General features: G+C 41.9%; 1 protein-coding gene and 1 long non-coding RNA gene across 3 annotated transcripts in view; both read left to right on the forward strand.

Moving 5' to 3' along the window:
• Window positions 1-1,893: 1,893 nt before the first annotated feature.
• Window positions 1,894-5,417, forward strand: LOC125436471. Its single transcript, XR_007245062.1, has 2 exons — window positions 1,894-2,286; window positions 4,915-5,417. It is a non-coding gene; the product is annotated as an uncharacterized LOC125436471 (long non-coding RNA).
• Window positions 5,418-6,988: 1,571 nt separating this feature from the next.
• The window catches only part of WDR36 (WD repeat domain 36), a 41,090-nt gene continuing 24,864 nt past the window's right edge, over window positions 6,989-23,214 (forward strand). Inside the window, exons 1-8 of one of the 2 annotated variants that reach the window (XM_048503491.1) lie at window positions 6,989-7,258; window positions 13,064-13,091; window positions 15,365-15,465; window positions 16,858-16,975; window positions 17,081-17,213; window positions 18,858-18,912; window positions 19,729-19,861; window positions 20,907-21,082. In XM_048503491.1, coding sequence (XP_048359448.1) covers window positions 7,070-7,258; window positions 13,064-13,091; window positions 15,365-15,465; window positions 16,858-16,975; window positions 17,081-17,213; window positions 18,858-18,912; window positions 19,729-19,861; window positions 20,907-21,082 — 933 coding nt within the window. In that variant the 5' untranslated portion in view covers window positions 6,989-7,069. The other variant, XM_048503492.1, reaches the window with a different exon arrangement.

Here is a 23,214-nt window from a genome sequence, read left to right on the forward strand (position 1 = left end):
AAGAATGACAATTTGAACTACAGTTATTAGAACAGTTCCCAGGTCTTAGATTGCCATCACATCTGGCTATTGGGGGGGGGGGTGATGTTATGTCTACAAATGTTCATTGTGCACATATAAAATTCTCTTTTTGTCTCTCTGCCTCAAGTCTGTTGTAGTTAATTTACACACAAAACTATTTTATCATTTTTCTCTAGACAGGAAATGTGATTAACTGCTGCCCAAAGCCTAAGGTAAATAGATTGATACATTACATACAGTTTACTGATATACTTGTTTGTAAAGCTACAGTATATATACCTGATGTCCTGCGGTTGTTGAGACTAATGGTAGCCCTCCTTTCCCTTTTTATATTTCTTCCCTTTTTCTTCCAACTTATAGCACAATCGGGGGGAGGGGGGCAAAAGTGCTGAGGGGGTGACATAACCCCCTTGCTAGCATAAGTGCCACTTGTCCTGGTGAAGGGACATTTACGATGTTGCCAGGGTACTCACACCAATGCCAGGGAGCAGCAGTGCCACGAATGGGCACCAATTTATCCACAGTGGCCAAACACATTGGGTGCACCTCCAGTACTAGGCCTTGTGCTGCTGCCAAAGAAGGAGTGCCTGGAGGCAGGGTTGGCATTAGTCAGCTCCCTGAGCCCTTTTGGCATGGGAACACTCATATTTGCAGGTGCAAATTTACACTGGCAAAAACATAGATGCAGCCCATATAGGGGCTCAATTGGGGTTGGGAGAGTGTGTCTGTCAGGTTATAAGCCACAGCATGACAAGCCACTGAATGGATGACTTGGCTATGCTGTGGCTGTGCTGTCCCCAGCCATGGTGCAGCTACCTCCCCCCAACCACACTGTATGTCCATAAGCAAAGTTCAAATTATAATAATTCATTTTTATTCAGTGGACAAGGAAGCCTACAGAGAGAGTATTTTCTATGGTGGCTTCTTGTGTATGGAATATTCTTTCTGCAACCACCTGTCTGGTGTTTGATCTTCTTACTTTCTGGGAGCAAGTTAAAAGGGTTTTGTTTTGTTTTTTAAAAATGGGTGGCTGATTGTATTTAGTTGTTTGGCTATTATTATGCTGGATTTCCCCCTTTCCTCTCTTGTTTTCCTCAGAGTAGTTACTCTGTGTTATTGGTTTCAACTGCTGATTTTTTTGTATGTTAGGTATTTTATATCTAAATATTATGATTTTTCATGTTTTAATATTTGTGATGTTTTGATCTTCTTGTTGCCACCCAGAGCCTATAACTGAATCCCATATAAATTCTGTAAACAGGTTCCAGGTTATGTCTGCCTAATATAAACAGGACAAAAGTTGGTGGATGTCCCCCCTCTCAAAATAAATAAATGCATCACACGATTGGTTGGAAATCATGAGACTTTAGAATATATATCAGACTCGCCTCTCCAGAAAATGAAGAAAGAGAGGACTTGAGATTACAGCAATATCGAGGACCTGATTTTCTCAATGCACCAGGGCAATGACATTTGCTCTTCTTAGGAGGTGACCCTAATCCTTGCTCAAAAACATTTTGTTTCCATGGGCAATGAAATCCAAAGCCAACCTTTGAAAAAAAAAAAAAAACTCCAACACACTCATAGGTTCCAAGGCAGCTGATACGTGGGTTCAAACATTAAAAAAAAAAAAAGATTAATCGTTTTAAATGCCTTTTATCAGCTTTGTACTGTCTGGGTATTTTTTTATTTGAGTTTTTGCTGTCAAGTCGGCTGCCGACTGATGGCGACCCTTACAAGGGCTTCCAGGGCGTCCCGTGATAGTTTACCCTATTGCCTGCCGCAGCGGAGCGGCCCGGACGCGCCCCCATCCAATACTAATCGGAGCCGCCCCTGCTTAGGAGCCGAGTATACAAACTATGTGACCAGAAAACGGGAGGGGAGGAGAATCTCTTCGGCGGTCCTCTTCCCCCGTAGGGTCTCCCGACGACGGACTATCACTGAGTTCTGCTGGTCCCACAGCCAAACTCCTCCGGCGCAGCTCTGGAGGTCTCCCGCAGCCCCGCTCCTCTGCAGCGGTCGCCCCCTCCGACTGGCCTTTTCAACCAGCGCTTGTGCAAAAAAAAAAAGGGCTGCTCTCAGCGTCGCTTTGCTAACCGTTTCCTCCCCCTCGCCTTGCCGCCACAGGAGACTAAGGAGCGTGAGGCGCTGCTGTCTTGTATTTATAACTTTACCGGGGTGTGTGTCGCGTCGGATTACCCGGATATCTGGAAGCACACTGCTAACCTCCTGGAGGCCAGCTGCGGCGGCGACATCCGTCCCAAGGTGGGCATTTTCCAGGGGTTAAGAAGCGTTATGGAATTTGCATGCCACAGAAATCTCTTGGTCTGGGCGTTTTACTTGAGTGTCTTGTCCAGGGAAATTGGAGAGGGAGACTGGGTGTAGTCATTCACTCCAGACCGGATCTCTGTCCTGAGGCAGGTTAAGGTATATAGTGCCAGTTCTATGTCACCATATACATTTTGTTTCGCATAAGGTAGAAGCAGAGAGATGACTTCTTCCCTCCCTGCCCTTCCAGTTTAGCATAGTTTTTACCTGTCATAGGAGTACCTGAAGCTGCCGAATTAGATCTAGGATTGACAGCCTCCAAGATGTGCCTGGAAACCTCCCAAAATCACAGCTGATCTCCGGCTCTCAGAGATCAGTTCCTCTGGAGAAAACAGCTACTTTGAAGAGTGGACTCCGTAGCATTATACCCTGTTGAAATCCCTCCCACAGATCCCACCCTCCACCCTCCTATCTCCAGAAATTTCCCCAGCAGAGGTGGCAACTGTAGTAAGCACAAGAAACTGTCTGACACCATGCAATGCCTTTGTGGCTGCTTTGTCTACCTCAGGTCCTGTTGGCCAGATGTGTTCCACACTCCTCAGTGACAGTGTGTAGGTGAGGGGCAAATAGTGCTTCCCTAAGATCATTTCATGAAAGCAAAACCGGGGGAGGGGGCCTTAAATGATGTTCCAGGGTATTAGGCTGAGGTTTTTCACCACCATAGCATTTACTTTATTGCTTTAATTATTTATAGCCCAGCAGGGGCATCCAATAAGCAGAGCAACAGGATTTGGATTGTAGAGATCTACATGAACCTTTTAACTGGAGATGCCAGGCCATCTAGCTCAGCTTTGACTACTCTGACTGACAGCTCCTGGATCTCTTTCTCAACGTTTGCTACCATACATGGCAAAACTGAACATTTGTTCTGTTATTAGTTTGAAAGACTTTGGAGGATGATACAAGTTTTTAGACAGGGAGATACAAGATTTTAAACTGTTTTGTCCTATGACTGTAGCCACTCTGGAAAATGGGAAGGGGTTGTCACTCAGTGGAAGAACATCTGCTTTGCAATGCAGAAAACGGCAAGCACAAGGCATGTATTGTAAAAAGGATCAGGCAGTGGAGAATGCAAAAGACCTCTGCCTGACACCTTGGAAAGCCTGTCTGAGTAGACAATACCTGTCTGAGTAGACAACACTGACATTGATGGACCAATGAGGTGACTTGGCATAAGGCAGCTTTACAAGTTCAATGCCACATCAACCCCCTTTGCTACTGCTCATAAAAGCTACAGGCAGATAGCATTATTCAGTAGAATCTGCCCCTCCCAAAAGCAACCCAATAGCTGCATATAGAAAGGGGGGAGGGGATCAAATGATCACAGATCTAAAGCACCAAGCTCTTTGCCTTAATGAAGCTCCATTCTTTCTCAGTTCTACAATTTTGGGACTATTTTATTCGATTTGGACCAGATGGTGTAGGATTGTTATCCCTCCCCACCCCCACCATACATATTCCAGAGTTAAGGAGGTTCTTTCTTGTTGCAATGATTTGTATTAAAAGCCAGAGGACTTGCTAAATAAGATTTAAAAAGGTAGGGGGCATCTCCATTATCCTGAACAACTCCTTGTTGCTCCCTGTATTCAGAAGCAGAATAAATGATATAAGATACAAATTAGGCAAGTACAATTCTATGGTGAGAGATAAACTTTGGTGTATTCTGGTGTACTTTACTATAAGACTGTGATGTTGTGTGTTGTTAGAACATCCAATTATGACTAGGTTAAAATTCCAACACAGCCTTGAAACTCACTGGATGATTCTGGGCCAGTCCTTGATCTATTATGTCTCATAGAGTCATAGTGAAGATAAAAGTGAGACCCATGTACATGGTCCTGAGTTCATCCCAGGATAAAAATGTGATTACACAGATGGACACTGGAAATATTTCCAGGAAGTATCTCAGCTCCTTCTGTGCAATAGTTCAACAGTATTTGGTAGCAATCGCAATAGGTACACATTCTTGTGGTGCAGTAAGCATTGCTTTGTGGCAGCACCTGGTTATTCAATGATTGTCACATGTTTTATGTGTAATTAAGCTGTTTGACATTTGGTTCACTGTTATTAATTGATCATTTTTCACCTTGAAGTTGTCCCATAAAAAGTGGTTTGAAATCCTTCTATGTGATGGCTGTGATGTGGGTATCAAATCTGAGTAATATCATCTTAGTTTGCAGATATCTTGGTAGAATGCAACTTCCCTTCTTCCCTTCATCCTCCCTTGTCTATGTTCAGTACAGGGAAAGTTGTGTGGAGGGGGGCTGAGGTTTAAAATCCCTTAAGATGTGGCAGCTGCAACAAAGTTGATATTTAAGTAAACTGTGGAAGGGTAGAGTGTATTCAATGTTTTATCCACATAGTAAGAAATCAGAGAGAGAGAAAAAATCAGTAGAAAAATCACAACAAATCAGGGGCTAAATTAGGCCCTTGTAGATCAGCTGAGTTCAGTAACAACAGAGTAAATAAAGTAGCACAGGTTTTCAGAGTAACTAGAACAGTTTCTTCATAATTCAGACACTATTCAGTTAATCTGTTCTTAGTATATGATCTCTTGCTCAACAGGTGGATAATCTCTGGAATGGTACTGTGACTCATAAGGGATCTAACAAGTGCAACAACCAGCGAAAGAAAATAATAGCAAATCAAAAATGTGGGAATCACACACTCCAGGAACTACAAATTATGTGGAAATATTATTATCAGATGTGACCATGAATTTGAGAAGAATCTCTACAACCCTGTATAAATGCTTCAGCATCCACCTTGTGTGTACAAAATGCCATCAAGTCATAGTTGACTTTCCGTGATTGCAGCAAATGGCTTTCAAGCAGAGGTGGATTGTCATTGCCTTCCTCGGCCCATTCTTCCTTGCAGATCTCCCTTCCAAGTACTGACCCTGCTTAGCTTCTGAGATCTGATGAGATTGGGCTAGCCGCTATACCATTCTGCCTTCCCACCTGCGTTCGTCTTACACAGTTCCTGTATTGTAATAGAATAAATATATTTTGTATGAAGTTAATATATATATATTTACAAATAAATGTTTTTATTAACTGCTTTTTAAATTTAGTGCATTATGGTATTGATTTGTAAACAGTACTATTATACTACTATTTTCATGCCAGAGAAGAGGAAAATTCATAGAACAACATGCTCTGCAAGCATTCCTTGAATTCAGCTCTTAGGGTTGGTTGCAGACAGAGGCATACCGGGGGTAAATGGCGCAAGGAGACAAATTGTCTCTGGAGGGGCCCCCCTGCCACCGCCTGGGGGGGCTCCGCCCCTTCACTGCTGCCAGGCGCCCTCGACCCTGCCCATGTCGATGACACATGGGCGGGGTCGAGGGCGCTCTAAGATGACAAAGCAGCAGGACTTCACCTGAATAATTTACAACAGTCAGTACAGAAGTGTGTACTGAAAATAAAGAAATAGCACTGAAGTAAATCAATAGATGACAAAGCCAGACTGGCACCCAGAAATAGACCACTATGAAACACATTTGAAACACATCTGAAGGAGGTAAGTTGCCACCTACCCATTGCTAACCTTTTTTTTTTTTTTTTTGGAAATGGAATGCTGGGCAATAGGGGCTGCTTATTTGATCATGCAAGACAATTCTTATAGTCTTTCTAATATTGTTCCATACACGGACTAAAAATTATACCATCTACTGCTGCACCCAAGGGTCTAGTAATAATAGAACTTCCAGGGATTTTCCACAGATTATATTTCTTTTCTACTATTATTCATCATCAGTTTATTATACAACTGCGAAAAGAACCCTGCAAATAAAAATTGGTAAACCTATTTGTGGGACAAATAATACTGCCTGTTTTGGACAAAAGAAATAACAATGTCTGTTTTAGATTGTAAGGCAGAAAAGCCAGGGTCAAAAGCCAGGGTTGGCAGCTGAAAAATGTTGCTGTTGCAGAGTATATGCAACAGATATCTGGTGTTTATCAAGCCGGGATAAATGTTATCTTTGAATAAAGTCTATGTTTGTCTATTTAGACCAATTATCTGTCTAGTTATAAACTATCTTGCCTTAAATGGAGCAACCAATCAGTATTATCCTCAGCTTTCCAGATGGCAGAGAAAAATATATGTCTTCTTTTTTTACTTTTTTGAGATACACGTTTAAGTGTCTCCGTTTTATTGCTACTCCACGAGACCAAGTGTTTGTTTAAAAATACTTATTTGTCTAACATGTTCATTTACTATAGAACATAAGTCACACAACGACGGGTAAACTTATACTAGTCAACTATTGCCTCTCAATATTTAGTTTCTGGGAAGTGGGCGCGCTCAAGATGCTCAGCATCTCATTAAACTGCAAACTAACAGGATTCAGAAAAACCCACCGCAGCTGAGCTTCAATAGAATCATGTGTATAATTGGTAAGATTTTGCCCAATAACACGGTGCACTGTAATGTTAATTTAATTTACGAGACAAATTAACACAGTTTAGAACGAAACAGAGTATATATTGTTCTCTGTACCATCCTGCATAAGGCGACGTTGTGAAAAAAACATTTAAAAAGAAACTCAAGGGTTTGAGCCGACGGGTGCAATATCGCCTTTTTTTTTTACAGCCGTACCACGGTACACCAACGCCGGAAGTAGAGAAGGCGGGACTTCCGTGATGCTCACAGCCTCGTGCGCCCTTGGTGCGTTGGAGCCCTTGCCTGGATCGGCCTGTGCAGGTTAGGAGAAAGCATGTCACCGGCGGGAAGTGGCGCGACCGCCACCAACCAAGGAGGGGTCGGCGGGGGCAGCGGGCTCTTCGCTGCCTTCCGCGCGCTGGGCCTCTGCTCCAATCACCTGGCTCACGTGCTGCGCTATCACCGCCGCCACCGAGAGTTCTATTTGGTCACCTCGGTGGGAAGGAGCTTCCACACCTACAACGTGAGTCTTTCGGGACGTTGTTCCTCACCCCCGGCCAATCTGAAGCCGTTATGAAAGCTCTTCTGCTTGGCTTCTCTTCGGGGGGGTGGGGGGCACTGAGAGCAAAACGTGCATCTGTGATCTGCGAAGGGAGAATCTCCTTCGCGTTCTTATCTCTAGGGAGAGGGATTCGTTATCTGCCACGTGCTTGAGGTTAGGTAGTTAGCAGAGCTGATGAATTTGTGAAGGGGGGGGGCGGGCGGTGGGGGGGGGTTGAATGCCTTCTGTATACTGTACGGTTTAGGGGCAAGTGGAAAGAATCGCAGAGATTGTGCTATGTTTCTTTTTAAGCGCTGTTCAAAGCTGTGAAGCTTCTGAAGCAGAATAAGTTCACTTTACTGGCTTAGTGTGCTGCATTTGATGGGAAGGACCCAAAAGTTAGAAATGCTTCCAGTATTTTGTTGGCCCAGTCAATCCTTTGAAACCTCATGGTAATGCACATCTCAAATAGAGAACATAGGATGGGAAAGGAGTAATTTTGGTACAGCATTCCATACATTCCATAGGACAAGTTGCAAAAGAACAATACCATTCTCTAAACTTGCAGGATGGTGCAACATGCAAAAGCACTAAAGTATCAAACTGCAATAAGACCAATTCTGAACTCGCACTTCTGTTGATGGAACAAGGTGTAATAAGTAAAGGGGCAGTTGGCAGTTTGGCATAGGTGGTAAAACACTGACTTCATCACCGTGGATGCATGTTTGTTCCCAGTAAGGGAAGAATCGAGCCAAGGAGCAGATAGTAGGTTTAACCTCAGTCAGGACTGTTGCATAACAGTCATAGCAGATAGTCATATTGTTATCTGTTTTAGGAATTACTGCAAGAGTAGCCTGCTGCCAGATTAGCTAAATAATTTTTTAATGATTTTTTTATTGTATAGAATATTTGTACATTTGTTACAATCAATATCTTTATTCCATCTATACATTTTTCCATTTTCTCCCCCCCCCCCTTTTCTATTGGTTATTTCATGCAAGCAGCAGGAGATTCATTCTTCTTATTCTCTTATTCCATAGTTCTTCGTTAAATCTGGGTTCTTCCATCCATTTTTCATACAATGTCCATAGCTTTATAATATCTTCCATTTTTTCTTTCCATAATATGTTTTTTGTCAGTCTCTCAAAGATCTCTAACTGTATTTGTTCTGTGGGGCCAGGATCGCGTCTCTGGTCCTACACAGCTGAATTAGTTTAAGAAAAACTTAAAGTTAGAAAACACCCAAGAAGCAATTTTGAAACAGAAGATAAGTTTACTGGACAGCATAAGTATCTGACCAGGGTGTCCCCTTAAGGCAGACCTGGGCATTATACGGCCCGCGGGCCGTATCCAGCCCGCCGGATGACCCTGACCGGCCCCCCTGCCTTGCTGGGGCGCACAGGCGCATTTGCCTAGGGACAGTACCTCTTGTCCCCGGGCGCATCCATTTTAGTCATGTGGGGCTTCAAAACGCCCCTGCACAACAAGCTGCCATTCAGTAGGCTCATCGCAAGTCTCGCACTGGGAGGCAGCGACTGTTGCCAGTGCCTGTTGTAGCCCCGCCCACTCTGTACGGTGGCCTGGAGTGTCCAGGGGGCGGAGGAGAAATCCCACTGTGCTCCCAGGAGCAGGACTGGGGCGCTCCGCCTCCCCTCCCTCTGACCCAGTGTGCCTTATTCTCCCTTACTCACAAGCCTTCTCGGCAGACTGGGTCTGAGTAGGGCACAGGAGAAGGGAAGCTGAGAGCTGGATCCCAGCAGCAAACAGAACTGGATGATGATGCTGGCATTTGTTTTGGTAAACCTTCAGATGGGGGTGATTTGTGAGAGATTTATATGCTTAAAAAGTTAATTTCCCCTTGCACTGGTTTGAGCTGCTTCTCAGGCCAGCCTACTCTCACAGGGTTGGTGTAAGGCGACAAAAATTAGGAAAGAGAGCTGGTGGGGAGAGAGCCATGTATGTTTCTGGCTGGGGGTGTGGGGTGATCTGTGAGAGATATTGCTGATATTTGTTTGGTAAATCTGCTGATGGGGGGGATTTGTGGGAGATTTACTTGCTTAAAAAAGTTAATTTTCCCTTGAACTGGCTTTCTGGAGCTCGTTTCTCAGGCCTACCCTCAGCTGTTTCTCAGGCTAACCTACCTCTACAGGGCTGGTGTAAGGACAAAATTAGGGAAAGAGAGCTGGTGGGGAGAGTAGCCATGTAGCAGTGTTTTGGGCGGGGTGGGGGGTGTTTTGTGCAGTGGTGCAAAAAATCATTGTTTGGTCTGTAGTGGGGAAAGGTGGCACTACACCGGGGAGGGGGCGCCAAATTCAGGCTCTTTTGTCCCCTGGGCTCCAGTTTGCATAGATACACCTCTGTTAGAGTGAGGGCCTTTGAAAGCCCCTCAGAAGCTGGTTACCTTTGGCTGCCGGGCTTCATGGGCTTTCAAAAGCGCCTTCACGCTTCTTCTCTGTGCTGGGCGCTGTAGGTGTCTTTGAAAGCCCTGCAGAAGCCAGTTGCCTTGGCTGCCGGCTTCTGCGGGGCTTTCAAAACCGCCTCACCCCCCTGGCTTGCTGGGGAGCAAGGCGCCTTTGAAAGCCCCGCAGAAGCTGGTTGCCTTGGCTGCCAGCTTCTGCGGGGCTTTCAAAAGCGCCTCGTGCCCCTGCCTTGCTGGGGCGCGAGGTGTCTTTGAAAGCCCCGCAGAAGCCGGTTGCCTTGGCTGCCGGCTTCTGTGGGCTTTCAAAACCACCTCGCCCCCCCTGTGTTTTGGCCCGGCCCTCCACAATATTTTCTGTTTCTTATGCGGCCCCATGGAAAAAATAATTGCCCACCCCTGCCTTAAGGGTAAGAGGCACACCCTTGATACAAAGGGACCAATTTTTATAGACGCAAAAATACAGACGTCACACAATCATCATCATAAGATTTACGTACATAGTCCATACCTCTTTCACGTGCTACAAGCATGTACCTTTAAAATCCCATTGGATAGAACTGTCTCCTGGTCACATGAAGACAGCCTCTATTCTACGTATTACATTCCTTCTGTTCATGCCCCTCTCTGCCCATATGCAAAGGGGCTGCCATAAAACTAGCTTCTGCCTTCAAGAATAACTTGTTCTTCTTAGTTTTCTAACTTTGCTCCCAGAGAGATATTTCCCCTTCAGGCAATGCAGGCTTGACATACTTTTAGATCATAAAACTTTCCTTCGATTCCAATACAATGATTTTACCTGTTAACAAATATTGATTCTAACAACAATTATACCTTTGATTCTAAGACAATAGAATTATGATCAAATACAAGTAAATATGAATCACTCATTATCATTTCTGTGTTCATTCAACATAAATAGAAAAACACTTTTTCCTTATTTAATTAATCACACTGATTTAGCTATCCCCTATTGCTGGTTCTAACCCAGAAACCAACGTTATAAATTGCATATTTCTGCTGTCACCTTTAACCTTCAGTGACAAGATCTCAAAGATGTTATCTTTGCTTGCCTGCATAATCACTAGCAAGCTGGTAACATTCCTTTTGACCTGTTGCTTACAAGCAAACCTGCTGTCTCTTTACACAGAAACCATTTTGATTCATCAAATCTTTGGTTCTAAACAGAATCCATATTCCTTGATTAAATACAAATTTTATACATTCTGGTCCATCTCCACAGTTCCCAGATGTATTCCAGCCATTTTGAAACTGTCCATTTTTTGTTATCTTTCCAGCCCAACGCCAACACTGCGTGTCCTGCTCTAATCATTATTTTATACATTGGTTCCAAACTTCTGTTCATTCTTATATCCTCTATTATCCCCGCAATTAGTAAATCTTTATTTACATCAATTTTTACTTTTACCAACTGTTCTACATATTTCAAAATATTCTCCCAAAACTTTTTCACCACTTTACATTCTATCCACATATGAATATAATATGCTCCTTTTTCTCCACAATGCCAACATTTTGGGCTTAATCCTTTAATCATATAGGCTAGTAGTTGTATTGAGGTTCTGTACCATTTAAGTAAAACCTTTCTTTCTAGTTCCACATATTTTTCAATCTTTAACTTCTTCATACTGTCCATAATTCTTTCTATTTTTCTTCTTCTAAAAAATTATCTTTTTCCCATTTTTGTTTCAACGTTCTTATCATAAATTCTTTATCCTCTACCATGTACTTGTATACTGATCCTATAATTTTCCTTTTTAATATTCCATGGAGTCTTAGCCACTGATTTATTATACAGTCACCTTTTAGTCTAAATTTCCTTAATTTTTCCCATAAGCCAGATTAGCTAAATAATTGTGCTGGACACGAACTGGCAGGTGCAGCGGAGACAGCGAAGTAAGATTGCATTGCTATCTTTACCCTACTTCATTGGCTTTCAGATGGGCTCTATAAAGTGTTCTGAATGCTTCATCACAAATCTGCCACCAGTGTTGCTCTAGTCCTCTGAGCACACGCTTTGCGTCCCTCAGCTTTTTGGTATGCCAGGAAGCTAGGGAGGTTTAGGAACAAAGAGGGCACTTCCAGGCCTCAGTCAGTTTATTGAGAGAACTGCTGGCAGGACTAATAATCATCTTTGCAATCCTCAGCAGGGTATCAGCTGACAAACTAGGTGGGTGGTAAACCAGCAAGTCGCCTGCCTTCTCCTTGGCACACCTTGCTAACCTAAAACATTCAGTTCTAGGGATTGTTGGTGCAGGGATCCTTTGGAAGGAAGGAATCTCTGGAGGGGGTTGCCACTCCATCCCACCCTGTTCTCTTATTCAGGGTTGATGGAGGATCAAGAAACCTGGGGGAGTCAACTGAGTTAGTTGAACTTCTTCAACTTAGCCTGCCCTGGTCTCAGTCAAGAGTGACAGGTCAAAATTCACTGGAAAAATAAATTCGCATTCCTTGAAGGCAGTATCAAATCTAAAAACAAGTATTTAATAAACACTTTGTGTATGGTGTTTACTGTATATGTTGATATCTAAATGCATCAGTTATGCATGGAATTAGCTACACACAGGGAATAACACAACTTGTTGCAAGTGCTCAATTTTTATAATAGGATGGGGAAGGTTGATGTGCACATATCATTTGTCATTACAGGACTCTCTTTGGGCATTAATGACTAGAAGGTCATGACAGAAAATATAACACTTTTGTATGTAGTTGTGAGATGGATGCACTTTCATCTGTGACAAACATATACTCTATTGCTAAGAATAATAGTAGTAATGTGTTGGATCCACCACAGCAATTTTGTGGCTGGAAATATTTCTGCTTGTTGAGCTTGACTTTCTTGTGTTCTCCCTCCTGCTGCAGTCTGAAAATGTCTCCAGAAATGCCATTCTGGGGAGACAGCATTCCAGGAAACATTTGGGGCTACAGCGCAGGGAGGAGTTGAGAAAGTCATGTTCTAATGAATCTAGGGAAATATTGTTTTTCTTACTAGCCGCAGTTCGCCAGTATGGAAATGTTTTTGCTGTTATAATCATATGTGCATTCCTAATCTGATACCTAAATTAATAAGAAGATGCATGAGTAAAGCAGCAATAAGACTGTTTAAACTGAATCACAAGGGCATACCCAAATTCTGTAAATCTATAATGTCATTTTGGTAGAAACACTTTCACTTATGAAATTTCTCTGTTTCCCTTTTAATAAAAAAAGTGGTTTGTAGGTACTTGTTTGGGATTTCTTTTGTGGGCTGCTAGATTACTAGAGGTTATACACAGTTGGTGTTGTTGGCTTGACATTTCCAACTATCGTTTTGCAATTTGCTAAAATCTGATTTTTTGTTGTTATAGGTGAAGAGACTTGGCATAGTTGCAGTTAGTAAGTATTGCGCTCCTATACATGTGTACATATTTCTGTGTATGAATATCAGGAGTAACAGTTATATATGGAAGTGGTATAGTTAAAATAAAAAAAAATCATTACAACATAGAAGAGGGTACAAATATCATTAAATGTCATGCAAAACTGTAGTTAAAACTAACTGGTTAATAAAACAATTTCAAACCATGGTTTCAGATCTTGGTTTGAGGCACGCTAACTAACTATAGTGGTGTGACCCACATACATATCATTATACATTGTTGGTTTAACTAAATCATGGTTTCACATGACTTCTGAACCAATCTCTAAAAGTTACACATGATCTTTACATTAACACCAAGTGTCAAGAATACCGCCAAGTCCATTAAAGTTTTATTTATATATCAGATTTAATATACCGCCCCATCCCCAAAGGGCTTTAGACGGTGTACAACCAATAAAATAATCACATTAAATCATGATCAATAAAACAACATTTTTAAATACCAGTTAAACGCAACTAACAACCAGCCCCAACCTCCATCTTAAAATCAGATTATGACATAAACAATGGACTCATCGGGCGGTCAGCATAACATGGACAAGCCCCCAAGGTGGAAAATGGGATGCAGGGGATGGCATCTTCAACAACTGATCTCCCCAAAGGCCCTGCGGAACAACTCTGTCTTGCAGACCCTGCGGAACTGTTCTAGGTCCCGCAAGGCCCGGATGGCTGGAGGGAGAGTGATCCACCAGGTTGGGGCCAGGGCACTAAAGGCCCTGACCGGCGTACAGGTCAGCCATATCATGGAGGGGCCCAGGACCATCCGCAAATTGGCCTCCGCTGAACACTGAGGTCAAACAGGGACATATGGGGACAGACGGTCCCTAAGATATGAAGGCCCCAGGCCATGGAGCGCCTTAAAGGTTGAAACCATTATACAAATATTGGTACACATGAATTTACATGCTTGAATACTATCTGATAATATTTAATTGACCAAAATTAATCAAATGCCAACTCTAGCCATACATGTCTCTTGCTTACAAGCAGGGGCGTAATGCCCATTGGGCATGGTGGGCAGCTGCCCAGGGCACCACCTTGTGTGGGGCATCAAAATGCAGGGTTCGTTTTTGCGTATTAGTGGTTTTCCATTTTTGGCCTGCAGGGGGCCATTTTTTAGGCTAGTAGCACCAAAATTTCAGCGTATCATCAGGAGACTGTCCTTGTGCTACTTCCCAAGTTTGGTGAGGTTTGGTTCAGGGAGTCCCCCATCTCCTTAGCAAAGAATGGGGGATGGGGCACCCCCTTTGATGGTCCATAACTTTGGACCCCCTAAACCAAACTGCACCAAACTTGGGGGGTCCCATCAGGACAGTTTCCAGATGATATCCTGAAATTTTGGTGCCGATACATCCAAAAATGCACCCCCTGCAGGAACATCCCAGAAATTTGCCCAAGAATCTTTGTTCTGCATTGAGTTTTCTGTATTGCTGTCAATGGGGGTTGCAGGCTGGGGGGGGGCACATTTCTGAAGGCACAGTCTCAAAACTTTTAGGGTCTCATCAGGTTTGGTGCAGTTTGGTTCGAGGGGGGCAAAGTTATGGACCCTCAAAACTGTAGTCCCATCTCTTATTAGTTCCCATTGGAAACAATGGGGGATGGGGCACCCCCTTTGGGAGTCCATAACTTTGGACTCCTTGAACCAAACCACACCAAACCTGGGGGATAGCATAAGGACAGTCTCCTAATGATACGCTGAAATTTTGGTGCTGATATGTCTAAAAATGCATCCCTGCAGGCACCAATGTCCTGATGCAAAAAAAAAAAAATTTAGTCGTGGTGGAGTGGCCGCCCATGGGAGGGGGGGCATCCAACTCAGGTTTTGTCCAGGGCTACAGTTTGCCTTGTTACGCCCCTGCTTACAAGTAAGTAAATTGTTGTTAAATTTTAAAAAATGTTTAGCAAGTAAGAATGAACTCAAAGATGCAGCTGTTCAGTCACCCCTGTATACACTTTTTTCTGTTTAGTCTGTCCAATAGGGTTTGTGTCCTACTGTGCATATTCTCTGCATATAAAAAATGTCAGTCCTGAATATTCTTTCTTGGAAACCAGTCAGCCTCCAAATGAGTATGTCTTGTTGCTCTTCATACTGACATAGCCTGTAGTAGTAGGTTTTCCTTAATTCCAGTAGCGCCACTGTACTTTTTCAGCATATTCACTAGTAATGCATGTTGTTATACACCTGGAATCTGTCTCAGTTCCGTATGTTTTTTTGCTTAACCCCTAGGTAATGGTTTGCCACAGGATATTACATATTTGGCAGCTGACAGAATGTTGGTATTTGCATCTTGTGGTAGTCTTCTCTATGCTTTTGCTCGGAACAAAGAGGTTTGTGTCATTTGATAATATACAATGTTTCGAAGATATCTAAACATTCTGATTCTAAAATACTTAATCATTCGTGTTGAAAGTAGGTGTAAGTATCTGAATTTTATATCAAAGTTAAAGTTAGTTTCTAACAGGGAATCTCTGTATCATAAAGGAGTGGGGAGGAGCAAGTAATGTAATGCTCAACAAAAAGCTGTATTTGTGCATAATTTTGGCTGAATGGTTATTAAATATAATGTCAGAAGGCAGACAAAGCATAATTATTTCTGAAATGAGTGGGGCCGGCTAGTTAGAGTGACTTCAAAATGTTGCTCTAGAAAAGCAGGACTGCACTGTTAATAGTTGATGATGACACTTCAGTGCACTGGCTCTCAAACTGTGTCATTCATTTGGAATATGTGGTATACCTGAAAGCAGGGCATAAAATTCCGGGGTAGAGATGCTCCTGAGACAGTAGGGTGTTCCTCTCTACCAGTCAGAACCCGTGGATGGGTTGAACAGCATTTAGCAAAGAATCTTCATTTATTTATTTACACTGGATTTGAATGGATTACAATACCTTTGCCTAGTAGCTTGGATCAACTATCCAATCAGATATAAGGTGATTTTCCCTGTCATTCCAACATTTGTTAGGAAGATACACTGCTTAAGAGTACATGGCTTTAGATTGTGGGGATGGAGATGCTTGTTCCCTTTGTAATGTTAATATTATATTAATACCCTCCCATCCAGAGATCTTTGCACGCAGTAACAGTCTATATCAAAATCTGAAACATGCTGCTGTGGTAACAGTATTATTTGAATTGTGTGTAGTTGGCAAGCTATATTATATACTTAACTACTTAGAAAGGGACTTAAAAGTTGAAGAGCAGCTGTGATTACTAAATTATCAATTTAACTTTTATTTGGATTAAATCTTGTCAGAGGGGCTTGGTAGAAATGTTAGGATTCTCCTTGGTAGAAATGTGTGGATTCCACAACTATGAGAAGCTCAAAAACCTTGTTCTTTCTATGGTTTGGAGTGATACAAGAGATTCTTATTTTTCCCCCACCTCACAAAAACTGGGTGGAAGCTTGGCCATATAATCATGTGGTGCCTCAGAAGTGCCTAGAACATCTTCAAAGTTCAGAATAACAGCAAAATCAAAAGACACCACCCTACTGGTTTTTTGCATTCCCCTCCCTTTGGAAAGTGGGCTTGGTGGTAAGTACATATTTTTGCTTGCGTAGTTGACCTCTGGTTCACAGTTGACATTTTAGATGACAGTTGAAGTTTCCAGTGTGGATTACATAAACTGTGATTCATCATGACTCAGTATTCTATTGTGCTATCACTTGCTTCTTTAAGACATCTCTTTCATAATAAAATAGTTATTGTATTTTAAATTATAGGTGGTTCATACGTACAAAGGTCATGACACAGACATCCATCTTGTGCTACCATTTGGGGATCATGTCATCTCTGTCGATCGTGATGACATTCTTATTATTTGGGATATACAATCTGAAGGTAAGACTCAGCTCTTCTAAGGACAATAAATGTTTGAGGAGGGTAGTAAAATATCAACCATGTGTATGATGTTTGTGGAACTAATATTCTTCTTTTGTTCTGCAGAGGAATACTTACAGCTGAATTTTGACAAGGCTGTTTTTGCAGTTTCTGCTATTATGCATCCCAGTACTTATTTAAATAAAATTCTTCTTGGTAGTGAGCAAGGATCTCTGCAATTATGGAATATAAAATCCAAGTAAGACCTACTTTTCTAGATGAATCCTTAACATGTGATTTTGTTATATTGCTTTGAAAGAAATTGTGCTGTTCATTGTATTGTCGAAGGCTTTCACGGCCGGATTCAACTGGTTGTGGTGGGTTTTCCACACTTCTCACTAGACATAGTGTGAAACAGACTTTTCTCTGTGATACACCTCTGAAGATGCCAGCCACAGATGCAGGCGAAACATTAGGAACAAGATCTACCAGACCACAGCCACACAGCCTGGAAAACCCGCCACAACCTGCTGTTCATGTTTCTTAGTCCATAGAAAAGTTGCCCAGTTCTGATGAAAAAACTAGGCTCTTGTTTTGAACTTTGCTACTGTTGTATAAGTTTTCCTTTTAGGCCAATGGGCCTTAACTGTGTGTAACTGAGCAAAGAGTACTGTTAGTGATGCTTTAGGGATGTAACGACGTACATCGGGAATTGTCATGATGTATAATTACTCTAATAAATTTTGTCTATTATACATGGTGGCCAGATTGAATGTTTCTCAGAAAAATAATTGTAAAACTTCTGAAGCCTTCCCTCAGGACCAAATTAGATGAGACAGTATCCTTAAGCTTGTCTTGAGGTTTGTAGAGTGAGGAACACCTTTTAAGAACATAAGAAAGAGCCTGCTGGATCAGACCAGAGTCCATCTAGTCCAGCACTTTGCTACTTGCAGTGGCCCATCAGATGCCTTTGGGAGCTCACATGCAGGATGTGAAAGCAATGGTCTTCTGCTGCTGCTACTCACGGGCCCCTGGTCTGCTAAGGCATTTGTAATCTCAGATCAAGGAAGATCAAGATTGGTAGCCATAGATCGACCTCTCCTCCATAAATCTGTCCAAGCCCTTTTTAAAGCTATCCAGGTTAGTGGCCATCACCATCTCCTGTGGCAGCATATTGCAAACACCAATTACATGTTGCGTGAAGAAAGGTTTCCTTTTATTAGTCCTAATCCCCCCCCCACCCAAGCATTTTCAATGAATGCCCCCTGGTTCTAGTATCGTGAGAAAGAGAGAAAAATTTCTCTCTGTCAACATTTTCTACCCCATGCATAATTTTATAGACTTCAATCATATCCCCCCTCAGACATCTCCTCTCCAAACTAAAGTCCCAAACACTGGAGCCTCTCCTCATTGGAAAGGTGCTCCAGTCCCTCAGTCGTCCTCATTGCCCTTCTCTGCACTTTTTCGATCTCTTCAATATACTTTTAACAGGACAGTGATGGACATAGCAGTTGCAGCTATGGCTTTTCTGGATCTAGTTGTTGCATTTTCTTTGCCTTTAGAATGTTATAAAACATAGGCAATGAGATCAGATTACTGGATCTGATCCCAAGGAAAAGATCTCCAGTGAGTTCAAGGTGGGCCATGGTTCATGATTCCCGGCAACTGAATTGGTCCCAGAGACCATGAGGTAGGAAGATACAGGCATCTCCAAGACAATCAGTCTCTTTAGTTTGGGTTTTTAAAAGGCAACTGTCAGGGGAGAAGGTAATAATCTTAGATAATGTTTATCGGCTTGATGGTTGTTTGGTTCCTTGACATGCTGTTTTTTGTAATATTTATATTGTTTTCTTTTTGTGTTCTTTTTATGCCTGTAACCTTCTAACCTTTTTTCACTTTATAGCAAGCTCTTGTATACATTTCCAGGTTGGGGTGCAGGAGTGACAGTCCTTGAACAAGTAAGTAACCCTGCATGCATGTTTGTGAAAATAGAGCAATTGTTACATTTAATAACCTTTTAGGACTCTTTATTTTATTTTAATGAACAAATTTCCCATGTAAATCCTATAGGTGCAATCCCACATAACTAGTTCTATTAGAGTTGTAGCAATTATCTAGGTGAAGAAAACTGTTGCCATTTATATGCCTAAGACTCTGAACAATTGGTGTACTGGAATATACAGAAGTTCAGGGATTTAGCTGAATTCTTTTGACATCATTGTGACAGACCAAATCTATGTATCTATATTCTCCTATATTGGTAACTACTGTGTTATACTGCTAGAGATTTCTTTGCTGATGAATTATAGGACACTACTTTAAATAGATTAAGTTAGCTAATCTGAAACTTTATATAGAAGTAACTTCAGAATATACATTATTGAGAGATTGTGAACTAAGAATGCTGTCTGAAATCCTGATTCTCTTCAGGTAAGTTCCTTAGCAATTTAATGGGATTTTCATCAGTTCTGTGTATGTGAATTGAAACAGTTTAGACTGTAATTCACAAAACTTAATCCTAACAGTACAATAACCATGCACACCCACAATGCAGATAATGTATAAATGTTGACTGTGGTGGGACTGACCACAACAAAGTTTTTTCGTAATGTAAATTACAAAGTTACTTTTCCTCTAGGAACGTTTACTCACAATACCTCATTTGCATGAACCACTCTGATTTTGATGTTCAAGAGTATCAGGACGGGTCAGAAGGTTTCTAGTGATGTCATGCCTACATTCTTAATCTTTAAATTTATTCACTTTCTTTGAAGGCTCCAGCAGTGGACATTGTTGCAGTTGGTCTTGTGTCTGGTCACATCATAGTGCACAATATTAAGTATGATGAAATACTGATGAAATTTCAACAAGACTGGGGTCCTATAACAGCAATATCTTTTCGCACAGGTAAACTTGAGCATTTACTTAAAATTAATGATATTTGAGAAATGTTCCAAGTGAGATCTGTTGTTCATTGAAATCCCAAATTTAAGCTATAACTTCAAATTGAAATACAATATATATGATTGAAGTAGCCATTTTAGTTTTTTTGTGGCAAGAATTTTGGAAATCTAGGGCATCTTAAAGACTCATGGATTAACTGAAGAATAAGGCTTTGTAGAGTAGGGTCTACCTTATGCATAAAATGGATTCTCATTCAGTAGAATATACACAGGCAGAGGACAGAAATTTAAAATAGTGGGTTGAATTCCTCCAATCTATTCAGCAAAAAGTGATGTTTTCTACCAGGGGAAGCTTGGGGAAGAGGGCCTTCTTTCACAGTCCATGTGAAGCTGCCTTCTACTTGAGCCAGACCACTGTTTTTTCAAAGTCAATATTGTCAACTTTGGCTGGCAGTGGCTCTCCAGAGTCTTTCACATCACTTACTACTGAGTGCTTGAAATACAAATGCCAACAATTTGATTAGGGACCTCCTGCATACAAAGTCAGATACTCTACCACTGTGCCACAGCCCCTTCCTTCTGCCAGGGAAAGAGTCTGTTGCACCGCTGTAAGGCTCCTTGCAACAGAGGAAAATGTTGCCACTATAAGAATGGAACTATGAGATTCAGTCTGTTAAAATGCAGATTGTAACAATTTTATGCAAAATCTTTGAAGTATACAAGGTGACTACAGTAACCATTTGTATGAGCTGTACTTGGTAAGAAGCTTGTTATGATGAGCAACTACTTGCCAATAGCTGCAAGTCGTCATTTGTCACACACTGGCATATGCAAGTTATTAATCTGCCATAGTAGTTACTGTGACACTTGTTTTTTTGTATATTTTACTTAATTTTACTTTTCTAAATTATATTGCAATGTGAGTTGGTAGTTTTTCCAGTGGTGAATAACTTTGTTGTATATATCAAGGTTTTAATCTGATGTTTTCTGTTCAAGATGAAGGATTTATACAATTGCTTTGCTTTTTGTTCTCTTAATTGTGTGATCAGATGGGCATGCAGTAATGGCTGCTGGCAGTCCTATTGGACATATTGGGCTGTGGGATCTAGACCAGAAGAAACTTCTGAGCCAGATGAGGAATGCACATGCCACAGCGATTGCTGGCCTGTCATTTGTTCAAGGAGAGCCCCTGCTTATTACTAATGGTTCTGATAACGCTATCAGGGTAGGTTATTCTGCTGCTGATTTTTATTTTCAGAATTTGTTTACTCCAATGACTATTCTGATTCTTACATGTTGTAGTTATGGATATAATGAGTATCCATAGCTTGTTTTCTGAAGGGAATAAGAAATATTTGCCGCTCTGAAAAATTGTCCAAGTAATTTCTTAACAATCATGGTGAATGTATTAGCTGTCCCATTGTACAGGATACTGCACACGTGCATCTGGTGTGCTGAGAATAAAGTGCTCTGGGCTTTAAAGAAAGAACTAGGGCAGGGGTAGGGAACCTGCGGCTCGAGAGCCGCATGCGGCTCTTCTGCCCTTGCACTGCGGCTCCACGAGCCAAGCCGCCAGCCCCATCCTTGCCCACCCTGCAGGAAGCAGGGCAGCCGCACCAACTGCCCATGGCCGGTTGGGCTGCGCCATGGGCTTCCCCTCTCACCCGCCCCATTGGAGCGGGGTGGGTGCTTTCCCGGCTGCCGGCGAGGCCGAGCTGCCGGCTTCATCCTTGCCCGCCCTGCAGGCAGCAGGGCGGGCGCACCAATTGCCCACAGCTGGCCGCGCCGCGGGCTTCCCCACTCGCCCGCCCCGTTTGAGTGGTGCGGGCGCTTTCCCGGGGGCTGGCGAGGCCGAGCTGCTGGCCCCATCCTTGCCCACCCTGCAGGCAGCAGGGCAGACGCATCCATGCACTTCTCAGAATGAGCGGAGTAAAAGGTAAAAAAAAGCCAATATATACAGTGTTATCTTTATTTTAAATGTCAAAAATTATTTGCGGCTCCAAGTGTTTCTTTTCCCGTGGAAAACGGGTGCAAATGGCTCTTTGAGTATTAAAGGTTCCCTACCCCTGAACTAGGGAGTGTATTAGTCCATCAATATATGAACTGGGGAATCTTGAGCAGTTAAATCACTACTTCCTCTTGCCTTTTCCTGCAATCAAGAGAAGTCTTTCACAGTTTTTTAAAAAAGTATATTTTAATTGGTTTTCGAAATGCAGTAATGTACATAGTAGTAAGTGAATGTAATATAATAAATTTTTAACAGTAGAATGGATGTGCTGAAATGCTTCTGAAATAAGTACATCTGAATTCTGAAATATATACTCACCGTATATACTCGTGTATAAGTCGACCCGCATATAAGTCGAGGCACCTAATTTTACCACAAAAAACTGGGAAAACTTTTTAACTCAATATAAGTCGAGGGTAGGAAATGCAGCAGCTGCTGGTAAATTTCAAAAATAAAAATAGATACCAATAAAATTGCATTAATTGAGGCATCAGTAAGTGTTTTTGAATATTTTGAATATTTATTTCAAAGAAAAACAGTAAACTTGCTCTGTAAGTGGAAAAGAGGGTCAACAAAAACAATATGGTCTCAACAATAACTTTAAAAGTACAAAAACCTTATCTCAATCAGCAACCAAGCTAAAACACAAGAGTCAAAATCCTTCAAAACTGGATTTTTGATCAGGGGAGGAATGTTTATGTTAGCAGTACCAACATTTCAGAGTATCTTTAGGAGACCCTCCTGATGATACCAGCCAGGTCTGGTGAAGTTTGGTTCAGGGGTTCCAAAGTTATGGACCCTCAAAATGTAGCCCCATGTACTATTAGCTCCCATTGGAAACAATGGGGGATGGGGCACCCCCTTTGGGGGTCCATAATTTTGGACCCCTTGAACCAAAATTTACCAAACTTGGGTGGTATCATCAGGAGAGTCTCTTGAAAAATCCATGAAATTTTGGTGCCGCTAGTCAAAAAACTGCGCCTCCTGGCGGCCAACAAAATAAAAACCCTAAAATATTTTTTAAAATACACCTGACTCGTGTAAAAGGGGGGGGGGGTTTCAGCACAAAAAATGTGCTGAAAAATTCAACTTATATGTGAGTATATACGGTATGTGCTTTTAAGTGAATAGGATCCATGACTCACTGATGCAAAGATTTGAATTGACATCAGAACATCCTTTGAGAATGGGTTTGTGTACTTTGAGACATCTGTCCATATAAACAATGTCAATTTTCAGTAATGCAGAATATGATTAAAAATAATGGGAAAAATTAGCACATCTCTAAATGCAACAAATGTTAGAATGAACCTCTGCCTACTAATATAAAGCTATTACGTGGATATTTA

The sequence above is a fragment of the Sphaerodactylus townsendi genome, linkage group LG07, assembly GCF_021028975.2.
Source record: "Sphaerodactylus townsendi isolate TG3544 linkage group LG07, MPM_Stown_v2.3, whole genome shotgun sequence".
Classification (NCBI taxonomy): Eukaryota; Metazoa; Chordata; class Lepidosauria; order Squamata; family Sphaerodactylidae; genus Sphaerodactylus; species Sphaerodactylus townsendi.